This window comes from Momordica charantia, assembly GCF_013281855.1.
Source record: "Momordica charantia cultivar OHB3-1 chromosome 8 unlocalized genomic scaffold, Mcharantia_2.0 BLBB01000008.1, whole genome shotgun sequence".
NCBI lineage: Eukaryota > Viridiplantae > Streptophyta > Magnoliopsida > Cucurbitales > Cucurbitaceae > Momordica > Momordica charantia.
Genome location: NW_028275166.1, coordinates 267,449 through 281,758, shown reverse-complemented (window position 1 = coordinate 281,758; position 14,310 = coordinate 267,449). Strand labels below are relative to the sequence as shown.

Below are 14,310 nucleotides of genomic sequence, written 5' to 3'. Positions count from 1 at the left end.
GTCCACTGTACAAGTAGGGTTGGAAGTCTATCAATTTGGAAGAAGATCAATACGAGAGATTTTCTCAATACAGGTATGTACAACTCTTTGTTTTCTAGTGTGATACAAGTAACACAAGCTAATTAATTTATGTATGGTTCACAGTTGATCATTTGGTGTCATAACTTTCACAATTATATTTATATATAAAATATTAGCGCGAGGAATAGAACAAAGATGAAATTAGATAAAAGGAAAATACTTAAATCATGATGATCACCACCATTAACCATTTGAAAGCTAAAAAAGAGAAACGTAAAATCAAGGGTTTTTTTTTTTTAAAAAAAACAATAAGCTATCATGTAAATGCATTCCGATTATCTTAGTAATATTTATAAAGTATTTTATGGTAAATTTTTTTTCAGTACATCAACATTGAGGAGGGGTAGGGAATAGAACGATACATTATATACCTTAATAATAAGTTGATCAAAGAAAGTATTTTATGATTTTTATGGTAACTTCCATTATTCCATTTCATGAAATTACTAATCCTGGCAATTATTTACCATATAAATAAAATTATTCATATGGGAGGTCTTCAAAAGAAGAAGAAGTAAAAAAAATACAAAGATATTATTGGGTGTGCCCATGAAGGCGGTACAGAGGAGGTTTGTGTGTTTGTTGTAGATGTAAGGATGGGAGATGGAAAAATATAATGTTGCTGATTAGAAGCTTATTTTTGCGTCAGAATTGTGGAAGGGAAGGAATGAAAGATGAAGCAGAATTGTGAGGTGAAGATGAGTTGGTCATGGAGAAACCTCTTGTATAGAAGTAAGGCCAGGCTCCCAGGTAACAACAGAGCTGCACGGCTTTGGCTTTGGCTTTGGCTTCAAACTTCGATTGCTCTTTGAAACTCTGCTGGGTCCATCCACACACGTGGTGGTGGTGGTGGTGGTGCTGCTCTCATAAAAATCTCTCGCGTAGCAAAAAGATTGTTGTTCGTCCCTGCAAATGGAATATTGTTCACAGCTCTGATCTGTGGAATTGGAATTAGCTTCTTGGCTCCTCATCCCAATCCCAATCTTGTTGTGCTTCCTTTTCAGCTTGCGGAGGGTGGAGAGAGGAATTACGTAGTACTTGTGGCCAGGAAGTAGGTACTCTTCAGGGCATATCACAGACTCGTGTGGGTGCTTGAATACTTCGGGGCGGGCCAGCCAGTTGCCAGGAAGGTTTTCCAGGAGTTTAGCCGCGAGTACTGCGTTCGGATACTTGTCGATTTTGCCCCCCGCATGGACCACCCTCACCACAATGTGGGAATTTCTGACCCCCAATTCCAGTTCTTTGCTTTTGGACTCGTCATTCTCGATGGACCCTAAATACGGAACACAACTCTTCAGCATGTCTGGAACTACAAACTCGATGCAAATGTATGGCATTGTTTTTAAATTCGATCAATCCAATCCAATGCGTGGGGATGAAAACGAGGCTCCCCCATTTATGTAAACTAAACTATGACGAACAAACCAATGTGGTATGATACTACCATCTTATTCTTATCTTATGTACAAGTTTATCGCAATTCAACCTTTCGTGTGTTTCGGCTGTAACTTTCTCATTTAATTTATTCATTATTTTTTGCTTGCATCCTGATCCTACGTTGTTTACATATCTTCCAATCATTTTTGGTAGAATAATATCTAGGGGACTTCTTTTATTCAAATAAAAGCTTCCAAAAATTCGTGTTCTAAATGTCATCCAAAAGCAGTTTAAAGTTTAAAGTTTAAACTGGAAGCCCAAAGTAGTTTGGATTGGATTGTGCTCCAACTTTCTCGAGGCCTTTATTCACTGGACCGCATACAACATTGAAATTATGTGGGTCATCATCGATGTAAATTCCAAAATTACCCCCATCCACAATAGCTGGAACCGGAAGAAGAGTTGGTATGCTCTATTTCCCCAAGCTCCATTCTCAATGTCCACAAGCTCTGGTCCCCTTGCTCCATGTCACGCAATTGGGCGCCGGAGAAACAGCCTATTGTCGTGAAGGCTAAGCTTGTTTCCAACATCGCTGAGAAGAAGATTAAGGATGCTACTCACTGCTTCGATTCGGTATTTTTCGCTCTTTTCATCTTCTGTTGCTTAACCATATTTCCGATGTCTTTAACATTTTGATGCCTGTTTTCTCTAATACGATTCTCGTTTTTTCCTTACTGATCGTTCGTCCCCGATCTGTGATACGTTTGTTGGATGAATGATTTTATTGGCGATATATGAACGAGCTAATAAAGTTTGGATAAACTCTTACCGAAGATAAAATCTTTGGGTGGAATGATACATAAAATAAAGGAGGGAGAAGACAGACAATGGATTTTATGGCTTCCTTTTACATTAATAATGGCACACAAGATGTCCAATCGATCCACCGTTTCAAGTAGAGTACCAGATGGTGACATTTGGAACCTACCAACCCAGCCCAGCATGTGTTCGACGAAATGCCTCAAAGAGGACTGTTTGTTGGAACGCAATGATTTCAAGAATGGAGAAGTGAACTCTCAAGCTCCTCAATCCTTATGGAGATGTGCAAAGGCCTGGAATCAAGCCGTAGCCGTTTTGGCTACCTGTAACAATTCACCCTAAAATCTGGACATCATGGGTGTATATATACTCCACCTGCTAGGCCAAGCTGGGTAGTTTGAGGAAGCAAAATAAGTTATTCAAAGGATTCCAAACAGATCATTTAGGTATATAAAAGCGACACAGATAGAGATTTGTTTTCTACTTCTTGTTAGATGCTTCACTCCTTACCCACAGTGATAGTTGCCCTTCATTTTGTTGACTCCTTTTTCTAACTCCTTCTCCAGTGATTGTCTAGTGGTTTTCAGCACTTATCATGTTTGTCAGTTCACACTAAATCATTTGCAACTCAGCAACCAAAGTCGATTTTTTTTCTACGTAATCATGATAATGGGGGTTTCTCTTAACTTTATCTCAAGTAGGATTCCCCAGACAAGGAAGGGTCCATTTAAAAAATTCACACACTTTTTCGTAGGGAAATTCTATCCAAGAGCCCTAATGACACCTTGAGGCCTGAGGTCTGAAGTAAAACTTCAGAAACCAAACCATGGTGTGAGGAGAGGGAGATTGGTGAACTCCTCGAGACTAAAACTATTCAAAATTTAATCTCGAATGGAAGTTTCTTCTGACCATAAATCCCAAGAAGCAATAGCCTGGCCGAGTTCTCTCTGCCTGACTGAAATTCCTGCTCATCGCACTAATAGATAGATAGATTGTGTATAGTGCTTTGGCATGTTTGCATCTACTTCTCTCTGTGGTCGTTTCCATACGAATCAGAGATGCCTCCCCATTTCCTTATTCTATCTTCAGCAGCAGAAGCCTGCATATATGTAAGTATTGCACATTTAGAGTTTAAAAGAAAGCGAAGCCTTTGGTTTTGTCCATAAAAAACCAAAAGAAAGAAAATGGACCTCTCTGTTCCAGTTGGTCCTGTAAACCATCAAAAACAAGACACAAGTTTGCACGATGGTTCCGGAAAGCATTCCATACCAAATTCCCTGTAGATTTAGATCTCAGTATAAGCTTTCTAAGATTGTAAGGGTCAGAATGAGATAGATGAGAGACTTACAGTAACACCGAGTTGCAGCTTCAAACCCATGAGAAGGCCCAGTGGAACGCCAAGCACATAGTAGCACCCAACATTGACATAAGCTACAGCAGCTTGCCATCCAGCTCCAATGGCCACCCCTTTTTAGTTTTTATTATATGAATCAACGTTTCATTTTCACCATCCCAAATCAAAACGTAAACCCTTGTTAGACAGAGAGATAGGTTTCACCTGAGAGAACTGGTTGAACATTGTTGATGAGAACACAGAGAGACAGAATGGGAGTTAGCTGCTTCACAAGCTTCTGAACTGCACTGTCGTTTGTGAACAAATACGGATAGTTGTTTCTTTCAATGATGAAAACCAAAGAGAGCAAGAGACCGATCAGACACGAAGTTATGACTGCCACTGCCAACGAAAACTTGGCCGTTCTCGGATGAGCCGCCCCTAGTTCATTCGATACTCTCACGCTGCAGCTATTTACTTTACTTTAGTTCGCATACTCGATTTCATTCATTTTATGTTCTTTTTTTTTCTTCTAATAAATAACTGTTTCCGGATTAACCTGACGGCTGCATTCATTCCAAGCGCCACCATTACTGTCCATCCAACTATGTTGACGCTGCAATAACATTAAGGGAAAATTAAAAAAGAAAAGAACCTCCCTTTCAAATCATAATTTGATTGATTAATTAAAAGCAGCTCATTAATTAATGAATAGTGAAAACTTTTAAATGCTTGCTTGCTTGCTGTTTTTCTAATTGAAGTGGTTAAATCTTTCATTTCATTCGTTGCATGTTGAGAACCTAAAGACGTGATTGGTGGCCAGCTACTCTTTTAATCCACAAAATCAGATTGAACATCGCACAAGCGATGGGCCACTCCGCCTTAGAAGACCCCAACATTGTGTTTGGGTGACTTTTCAAAAAGATGATTTATAAACAAAACGCTTTTCTTACATCTACTTTTGAAAATTTTATTAATTCAAAGTATATCTAGTATAGCTTTTTGAGCCTTTGGATAACTTTATTAAAAAAAAAAAGTGTTAAAAAAGATTCAAATAACTTTAAAGAAATCTAAAGAAAAGAAATATTGAAGAGATGAGAGGATGATGATTTAAGTAATTTAAGCCGAAGAAGAAAAAGGGGGGAAATAATAAATAAAAGGCGGTTGATGCAATCGAAATACTAAATTTTTGTTTAGAGTTGCAGTTCCACCAAAGGAAATAATTGATACATATATTTGAAAACCCAATTGAATTAATTTATAGTGCTACTTTTATATTGAATGTGATTGCGATGAATGAAGTTGTTTAGAGGCAGTGGCAGGAATGAGTTAAATAAATATAGAGAGTAAAGGAAAGAGTAACCATATGGACAAGGCGTCAACGGAGAGCTCCGCGTTGTTCAAATATCCGGCGAAAAGTACTAGAGCCATGTAGTACCACATCTCCAAGCTGCACCAACCAAACCCAACCATCATTAATTATTAATTATTAATTATTAATTAATTAAGCTTCTCACACATGATCAAGTCACAGTCACTCACCACAGCATCACCGCGGAAGCCAAAGACAAGGAGACGAAATTCCAAAGGTTGTGAAACGCGGTCCAGGAGAATCCGGACCAAGCCTCACCGCAGCTTCCACTAAATATGTAAACCAACTGCGCCCCGACTATGAACCACCAGGAGGAGTTGAGCACGAGCGCGGCCCCAGGCAGGCCCCACCCCCACTTCAGGATGAAGATCCAGCTGAAGAGCGCGTGGAGGACCAACGCCACCGCTGAGATGACGGCCATCGCCACCATCTTGCTCTGCGACTGTAGAAACTTGGCGATGGGAAAGTTGAAGGCGTACGCAAACAGCTGGGGGATCATCCAGATGGACAAAACTCCGGCCGCCTCCGAGATTTCCCTCGTCTGCCCAATCACTTTCAGCCACGCCTCCGCAAACACGTAGAGAGGGCTCAGTACGAGAGCCGTGGCCGTGAGGATGACCCACGACCTTTGCATGTAAACTCCTAGCATCTCGGGCTTCCCGGCCCCGTACGCTTGGCCGCACAGCGTCTCCAGGGCACTTCCCATGCCAAGCATGACGCCGAAGGCGAACCCGGCGATAACGGAGTTCTCGACGGAGACGGCAGCGAGGGCGAGAGTGGAGACGTGGCCAGCGAAGACCTGGGTGACGGCCCCGAGGGAGTACTGGCATACGGAGGTGAAGATGGCGGGCCCGGCCAGGTACCACAGCTTCTTCAATTCCTGGGCAAACTCCCTGGAGAAGTCGCGGAGGTTGTTGATGGGAGGGATGTCGTCCAGTTGTTGTTCAAGGTTTCCGTATGGGGTTTGGATTTCATTCTCCTCTCTGTCTCTGTCTCTGTGGATGGAGGTGAGAAGTGGTTGCGTTGCGTTAGCGTTGGCCTCATCCATGAAGATGAAGATGAAGATGAAGATGAGAGAGAGATGTTGTGTTGTGGCTTGTGGGATTGGTTTGAATGAATTAAGCTAAAACGCAGATAAGGAGCGAGTACTGTACCGCAAAGGTCCAGATTGGCAATGCCGCGCCCTTCCTTTCTTGACATTTGCCCAACTGCCAGATGCTCCCTTCTTTTTTTCATTTTTTTGCTCATCAAAATAATAGCTATATACATATGTATGTATTGTATAGTGTAAAAGTTCTCTCAGTTTTCAAATGAGTATGAGAATTGAAAAATTATCTATAGGGTGTGCAAGAAAACGACAAATAATACATAAAACATACCATACGAGTGGGCTTGCTTTGTTTGACATGTCAACAATATTCATCAACAACTGTGCAGTGTGCACACGAAACTGCAATCCCTGCATTTTCGTTTCATTTTTCTTTTTAATGAAAATCAGGAATTCTTTTAATGTGATTGTGGACAAGTTCTTCACCATCACTCTTAAGGAATTTTAATTACTCATACACTTTGAAACTTTTTTGCTCAATTTTAATTTATTATACTATGATTATTACTGGACCAACGCAAGATATATCTGTCCATACTCGGTAGTGGAAGTGGGATCTTCTTAGTTGTTATTCTCTCCTTTTATGTCTTCCTTCGAATCGTGTCATTGTGCTGCCACTGAACTATGAACTCGGACGCTTCTGCCCCTCCACAACATAATATCATCTGCATGTATATAAATACACAGATATAGAAATATATGGACCACAACACAGTATTAAACACAATTTAAATTGTTGTTCGAGAAAATTATAATTAATAATATAAACTTAACAACCATAATTGAAACTTGAAAGTCCAAACTGCAACTTAACTCAAAAAAAAAAAAAAAAAAGGAGAAACAAAGGAACTATTACTTACTACTTGCACGCTCCGCTCAGTTAAATGAAATCTTAAACTGTAATTTTGTTTCACCTTCGGCTTCTTCCTCGAGTAACACGTTATTAGTAACGTAAACAACAGTTACATTACTGATTAAGGCCATAATTGTCTTTCACTTTACTCACGCGCTTCCCAGTGCAGTCAGAAGCACGATACCAGCCCCAATACAACAAATTAACTGAAGAATGAACCAACACAGAAAGTAGACCAAAATTCCAGACTGTACCATTCAATTCTCTACAGTGTTGAGGTATGCTTGTAATTACTAATTATTTTATTTTAATTTTACCTGGGTTGGGTTATTAGAAGAAAGTATTATATAAGAAGACTGAACGGTTCTCCCAATTTTGTCCCTTTAAATTCATAGTCGCCCTGGTTTGGTTTCCGTCGAGGAATCCATAGATATTGAGAATTGACATCGACAGACCACCATAATAACTTTAAAGGTACCTTTGTTTTTCTGTCATTAAATCCGTACCGTCAGTATTTGTAATGGGCAGGGCCACCCGGTGATGGATTCCGGAGAGAAGCGAATTGGGGAGGAACTGTCCCACCCTATTGTGTTATCGGAGCGTGTTTGGTCCGCCGTGAATGAAGCCGAGTCTTTCAAACTCGAGTGTGCTGAAGTGGGCAAGCAAGTCGATCGCCTCGCCCAAATGCTCAGAACGGCGGTTCGATTCGCCGCCGTCTACGAGCGTCCTGTTCGGCGGGTGGTTGCGGAGGTTTCCAAGAATCTCGAACGTGCCCTAACCCTAGTTCGAAAATGCAAGCATCGGAGTGCGCTTCGCCGCATGATGACCATCACCAGCGTAACTGATTTTCGAAAACTCTTCAATCTTCTAGACGCTTCCCTTGGGGACATGAAGTGGCTTCTCACTATATTCGAATGCAACGGAGGCGGAGGCGGTATAGTGCTTTCGCTTCCCCCAATTGCAAGCAACGACCCCATTATTGCTTGGGTTTGGTCCTCTATTGCCTCCATTCAGATGGGTCAATTGCCAGATCGTATCGAAGGGACCAACGAACTCGCTTCCCTTGCCGCTGACAATGAGAGAAACAAAAAGATTATTGTCGAAGAAGGGGGAATCCCTCCCCTGCTTAAGCTTTTAAAGGAAGGTCCCTCGCCGGAGGCTCAAATTGCGGCCATCAAAGCGCTCTATACACTCGCAAATGATTCGGATAGGGTGAGGACTATTGTCCAACAACACGGAGTCCCGATTATAGTGCATGCTCTTGGAAACTCGCCGATGCTGGTACAGATTCAAGCGGCGAGTTTGGTGGCGAGAATGGCGGAGCATGACCCCCTAGCTCAGGAAGATTTCGCACGGGACAACGCGATTAGACCCCTCGTTACTCTATTGTCGTTCGAGACTTATATGGATGATCCTAAGAACGAAGCGTGTAGGCAGAGTATCCATTCCATTGTTCAGATCAACAGAAACCTGGAGAAGAAGGCATTTGAAAAAACAAAGGAACAGAACCCGATTTCAAATTCGCAATTGAATTCAAGCTCTTTGAGGTATATGGATGGGAGTAGTCGGGCAGGGCAGTACCGGAAAGAGAGGGAAAATGCGAAACCTGAAATAAAGCTTAGGCTGAAAATTGCTTGTGCCGAGGCTCTGTGGATGATTGCCAGAGGGAGCGTGTCGAATAGTAGTAGAATTTGTGAGACAAAAGGGTTGCTTTGTATGGAAAAGATGGTGGAGAAGGAAGAGGGAGAATTGCAGCTGAATTGTTTGATGTGTATAGTGGAGATAACAGCTGCGGCAGAGTCCAATGCAGACCTCAGACGTGCAGCGTTCAAGACAAATTCCCCTGTGGCGAAGGCTGTGGTGGATCAGATGTTGAGGCTAATCACCGACTCGGAGAACCCAACGCTGCAAATTGCCGCCATAAGGTCGATAGGATCGTTGGCAAGGACATTTCCCGCGAGAGAGAGTCGAGTGATTGGTCCTTTAGTAGTGAAGCTTGGGAGCAGGCATGTAAACGTGGGTGCAGAAGCTGCCATTTCGCTGGGGAAGTTTGTTTGTCCGGAGAACTTCCTTTGCATGGAGCATTCGAGGAGGGTAATCGAGTTGAATGGGGTGGCTCTCGTAATGAAGTTAGTTAGGGAGAATGAGAAGAGTGCGATGGATGGAGTGATTCTGTTGTGTTACCTGGCACTTCATGCGGGTAGCAGCGAGGCTGTGGATCAGGCAAGAGTGTTGACAGTGCTGGAGGGGCAGGATCGCAGCATGATTGGCCAATACCCGGAGTTGAAGGAGTTGGTGGGGAAGGCAATTGGTCACCTCAATCTGTATCACACAGGAGGAGGGGGGAGTCCATTCTAAGGGGCACTGCCATATATCTAAATATCCTCTGAACAAATAAATTATTACAGTTACATAAGAGTCGTGTAAAGCTTAGGTTATACCTTGTTAGCTTCTAATGTGGTTGACAGAAGACAGAAGACAGAAGAGTGGCCAACCCCCTTCTCTCTTCTCGTGCCTTGAATTGGTTTTGTGGTTTTTGATGTCTCTGCTTGCTTGTTCCTTGAAAATTACAGCATCCCCCCTCTTCCCATAAAATATTCAAGCGGACTACACATTTTTTTATTGCCCAACCCTCCTCTACTCATTCGGATCTAGGATGTTTTATCTCAAAACATAATAATACTACTAAAAATAAAAATAAAACATACTTGTATTTCTTTGTGATACTTTACCTCTATGCAATATAATAAAATAGCTCTTATTGATAATTTTATCCTCATCGATTATATTTCTCATTTTCATTTATATTAATTTAACTTTTCATTATATCAACTCACTTAATATCAATATAATATTTTAGTTCACATAAAATGACGATCTTTTTTTTTTTTTTGCTAAATCTTAATTTAATAATCCATTTACTAAAATTATTTAAATATAATTCCTAAATAAGGGGAATCATGTCAAAATTCAACATCAATGGGAATCCGGGAATTGCTTCTTTTCCATGCTCGATTATGGGATTGTGGTAGTGCATATAGTTGGCAATGTGGAAACTGGAAAGGCATAAAAATCTTTTATTTGGTTCAAGGAACTGGCCTAGTTTTGGGTGCTTAATCCTTTGAACCTTCAATTCATGTCTGCCTTAATCATTGACCATAGTTTTTATTGATGAAGTTCAAAGTGTTGAGTGTTACATTTTTTCTTTTATTTATAGTCCTCCACTCAGACTATAATTTTAGAAATACACGCACACACAAGAAATTAAATCCTATCCTGGCCAATAAAAAAGATAATCACTAGATAATATAATCAATTCTAAAGGTTTGGCACATAATCACAGAGGTAAGCTCGTAGGGAAAACAAATCGATCACTAGTATTACTTGATACATACAAACAAATCATTTCCAGCAGGCCCCGAACCAATGAAACTTGCAAATCAGTATTCTGAGTGCTGACACGTAATTATTTGGAACATGGAAGGAGCTTCACAAGACAACATTAATCAAAGAATTCTCTCCAAAGGAAAAATCTGATTAGTTATGAGTGCCTTTGGAGAAAAATATTCAAACAGCAATCTAAAAAGTGAAGTGGAACAAACAAATGGTAAGTACAAAGGCAGCTTTTGTAATAACTAACAGTATTTTAGGATGCAATATAATGGCTACACAAAAAGCATACAGAGTATTGTCTAAACTAAAGTTCCTTGATTTGTAACATGCATGGAAATGACCAGTCGAGAGGAACAAGAAAATTCAGAGATGCACTAACCATTGCAGAAGAGTGCTCAATGAGATGAAGGCAAAGCACGCCAATTATCAGCAAGAGACATGGCACGATCTCGCGAAGTTTGCGAAAGTTGTTGGAGAATTGCGTTCTTGACATGAGCAGCTGCCCTTTCACCAGAACGAGTTGCAAGTTCCAAGTAGACTACAGCTTTCATCATGTCCCTTTCCTGCCCAAATAGCAAGTACTCAATCAGTTCCTGCATCAGTTTCTACATTCCAAGTCTTCTTTCACGTTATTAGGGTGGGCTTGTCAACAATGTAAACAATCTAGATAGTCTCAAATCGTTTTCTTTCTCCTGTTCTCACATACAACTTCTCCGTTCACACTAAAACACCCAAAATATTACTAGAAGTCTCAATTCAAACAATTTGATCAATGACCCATGACATGGTGGAAGTTATCAAGACACCTATACCAAAGCAATAAACATCACCGGGAAAAGAAAGATGATATTGATTTGAAACATACAGAAAAGAGGCGAAGTCCATGCTCAAATTGAGCTTTACTGTGGCCGCGATCAGCTGCCCGCTTCATCCACTTCTTAGCTTGCTGATGGTTGTGTACCATGCCTTCCCCGCAAGAGTAGCACAGAGAAAGGTTGTACATAGCACGCACATATCCACCTTCGGCAGCTTTAAAAAACCACCTAGCCTTTTTCACAAAGGGGAAGAAATAAAAAGAGAGGAAAAAGGACTGAAAAATCCAACTTTCACCGCAATCTGCACTGATGAATGACTAATCCTCATTCAGTAGTTGATTGGCAGGAAAAAGGGGCAAACCGTTATATCATTATTAAATACGCAGAATAATGTAAAGAAAAGGTAATATAAGTGGGCTAATGGGGTAGAGCGGAAGAATACACAGCATTACGGGTTTAATTGAGCATCAAAAGAGGGATAAGAAGGGGATAATAACGGCAGCTGATTGAAACATTAACCCTAAACATAAATCTCCCTCATAAGCAAAATGGATAAGAAGGGGAAAATAACATACAGCTTCCTGTACATTGCGGTCCACCCCATGACCTTGATGTAGACACAGAGCAAGTTGGTATTGAGCACGAATGTTGCCGGCCTTGGACGCTTGCCGCAACCATCTTACAGCTTCGGTCGGATTTGGAGGCTTCGCTGCAGAATTCATTGAAGAAAACAATGGAATGATTGAAAGCAAAGAATTTCATCTACAGTAGCCATTACCCTTCAATCAGTGATCTACTTAAAAGTATTATAGAATCCACAGATTAGGCAGTCGGAGGCCCGCAGCACCCAAAATTAGAAACTGGTGACTAGGGAAAACCTAATGAAAAATATTGGGAAAGGGGAACATTTGTATTTGTTGCTGTCCACTTAAAATACGTGAAAACATGCCAGCAGGACTGGGGGCGAACCCTAATTAACCAATTGTTAGTGTGAATTGTGCAGAAATTAGATTAGATGGGGAATGAAAAGAGGATTAAGATTTGATAAAACCTTGCAAATAGGAGATTCCTAAATTGCACTTGGCAGCAGGATCGCCTAGGTCAGCAGCCTTCTGGTACAAGGCAATAGCTTGGTGCTTGTTGCCCATCTCCCAGTAGAGGAGGCCGGCATCAACCATGGCAAGGGTGGAGCCACGAGCAGCAGCCTTGAGAAAGGAATTAAGAGCCTTGTCAGAATTGGGGCGAACCCCAGCACGACCATGCTTGAAGCGCTTTCCCCACCGCAGAAACAGCATAGCCTCCCTGAGAGGCCTGAGGGCCTCGAACCAAGACTTGCAGACAAAGGAGGCAACCCGGAGATTTGGGAGGTTAAAAGAGGCAGCGATTTTGATGAGAATATCGTAAGGCAAGGCAGAGAAAGAGGGGGAGGATGGAGAGGCGTGGAATCTGTGGGCGTGCTTACTGGACTTGGAATGGGAATGGGAAGGGATAGGAGGAGAGAAATCATGATCCTGGACGGCGGCTTTGCCTCTGATACCCATACTGCACAGAGAAAAGGAAGAGAAAGGAGAGGCATCGGAGCGATCCGGCCAAGTTCTTTGCGTCATGGTTTTGTTTTGATCGGAACAAACCGACAATGATTGCGGTTTGGTGGTGGTTGTGCGGCTGCCTCCGCCCCGCCGGCGCTAATAACTAATATTACTTCTCGCTCGTGTGGCCGACCGTCTTCTTTATTTCATTTCATCGCCCTCTCAATTGTTTCAAAGGAGGTTTGGTCATCCTATGGTACCCCACAACGTTCCTACCAATTTTTCTAAATCTCCCATCACATCTTTTCTTCCTACTTTAAGATTAACTGTTTTGAATATCAAATGAGATTTTTCTTTTTTTAAATTCAAATTAAATGGGATAGTTAATATATAGAAAGGTTACACAATACTAACCACAGAAAAATATTATTTTTGTCTATTTCTTGACGTTGATTTTTTTTTTTTTTGTTTGGTATGTGCCCTTCTTTTCGTGCAATTATGATGTGGGTAACTATATTTCTTCAGGCAGCTGAATCAGTAGTGGGGGTCAAAGTCAAACCACAAGCCCAAAAGAAAAGAGATGGGCCTGATATAGATAGGCTGCTAAAAGACAGTATAAACTATGAAGAAAGCCCAACCAATGGCTTCTGGTCTGTAGCTTCCATTTAATTAATTAGTTAATTAAACATATAAACTAATGATAAGGTATAAAAAAAATGAAGAGCGGGTTACGAAAACGCGTGGGTAAAGTGGAAATTAATACATGTAAACAAAATGATCTGTCTCTATGTATAGAAAACATGTACGTAATACAAAGGTAGTGGATGGATGGATGAATCTATTTAGGTCACGGAGCCAAGAGTGGTAGATTTAGAAGGAAGAAAGCAGGTTAATATATAGAAATATAATGCCAACTTAGAAACGATGGCCATGGGAGGAGATTTTGGCTTCCAATTCTGAACTCTTTGCCGCTTGGAGTTCTTGGCTCAATCTCAATCTCCTCTGACGTCAGCCTTATGGGGTTGAAGGTGGAAAATAGAGGGCAAGGAAGGGAAGTTCAATTTTAACTTGAAAAAGATACACAAACCACTCGATGTGACTCGTGAGTTACATAAGCACACCCAAATTTAACACACAGGACTTATAATATTATATTATTATTCACAGTGACAGAGGGTTGCCCCGGGCAGGACACACAAAGATGGGATTCACTCCGACTTTGGCGCCAATGACTCGTGAGTTACATAAGCACACCCAAATTTAACACACAGGACTTATAATATTATATTATTATTCACAGTGACAGAGGGTTGCCCCGGGCAGGACACACAAAGATGGGATTCACTCCGACTTTGGCGCCAATGACTCGTGAGTTACATAAGCACACCCAAATTTAACACACAGGACTTATAATATTATATTATTATTCACAGTGACAGAGGGTTGCCCCGGGCAGGACACACAAAGATGGGATTCACTCCGACTTTGGCGCCAATGCCAAGGATTATATTAATTCAATTATGAAGGGGAAACAATGCTCTTAATTATCATTCCAAATTAAGATCGATGCATAATTCCAACATTGGATCATAATGATGATGAATGATGAATAGACGAGATGATGGAATAT

At 41.2% G+C, this 14,310-nt stretch overlaps 3 protein-coding genes and 1 long non-coding RNA gene across 8 annotated transcripts; 2 read left to right on the top strand and 2 right to left on the bottom strand.

The window, feature by feature from the left end:
- Window positions 1-1,438: 1,438 nt before the first annotated feature.
- Window positions 1,439-2,818, top strand: LOC111004875 (uncharacterized). Its single transcript, XR_002600663.2, has 2 exons — window positions 1,439-2,091; window positions 2,271-2,818. It is a non-coding gene; the product is annotated as an uncharacterized LOC111004875 (long non-coding RNA).
- Window positions 2,819-2,897: 79 nt separating this feature from the next.
- LOC111004873 (protein DETOXIFICATION 29) lies at window positions 2,898-6,282 on the bottom strand. Of its 3 annotated transcripts, XM_088127053.1 has the most exons (8): window positions 6,137-6,282; window positions 5,153-5,977; window positions 4,974-5,060; window positions 4,170-4,226; window positions 3,836-4,080; window positions 3,626-3,744; window positions 3,468-3,554; window positions 2,898-3,376 (listed from the first exon to the last, which is right to left on the bottom strand). In XM_088127053.1, the coding sequence occupies exons 2-8, from the start codon at window positions 5,695-5,697 to the stop codon at window positions 3,299-3,301; spliced, it is 1,218 nt and encodes a 405-aa protein (XP_087983179.1). In that variant the 5' UTR covers window positions 5,698-5,977; window positions 6,137-6,282; the 3' UTR covers window positions 2,898-3,298. The 3 variants fall into 3 exon arrangements, with proteins under 3 accessions (XP_087983179.1, XP_087983178.1, XP_022131802.1); XM_088127052.1 differs by having other exon boundaries at window positions 5,153-6,202; XM_022276110.2 differs by having other exon boundaries at window positions 3,836-4,074; window positions 5,153-6,198.
- A 62-nt stretch (window positions 6,283-6,344) lies between these two features.
- Window positions 6,345-12,987, bottom strand: LOC111004874 (F-box family protein). Of its 3 annotated transcripts, none has more exons than XM_022276113.2 (5): window positions 12,203-12,987; window positions 11,727-11,860; window positions 11,202-11,384; window positions 10,716-10,899; window positions 6,345-6,755 (listed from the first exon to the last, which is right to left on the bottom strand). In XM_022276113.2, the coding sequence occupies exons 1-4, from the start codon at window positions 12,756-12,758 to the stop codon at window positions 10,732-10,734; spliced, it is 1,041 nt and encodes a 346-aa protein (XP_022131805.1). In that variant the 5' UTR covers window positions 12,759-12,987; the 3' UTR covers window positions 6,345-6,755; window positions 10,716-10,731. The 3 variants fall into 3 exon arrangements, with proteins under 3 accessions (XP_022131805.1, XP_022131804.1, XP_087983180.1); XM_022276112.2 differs by lacking the exon at window positions 6,345-6,755 and adding an exon at window positions 10,221-10,522; XM_088127054.1 differs by lacking the exon at window positions 6,345-6,755 and having other exon boundaries at window positions 10,221-10,899; window positions 12,203-12,985.
- On the top strand, window positions 6,885-9,722 carry ARO4 (armadillo repeat only 4). Its single transcript, XM_088127051.1, has one exon. The coding sequence runs from the start codon at window positions 7,484-7,486 to the stop codon at window positions 9,299-9,301; it is 1,818 nt and encodes a 605-aa protein (XP_087983177.1). The 5' UTR covers window positions 6,885-7,483; the 3' UTR covers window positions 9,302-9,722.
- Window positions 12,988-14,310: the final 1,323 nt, after the last annotated feature.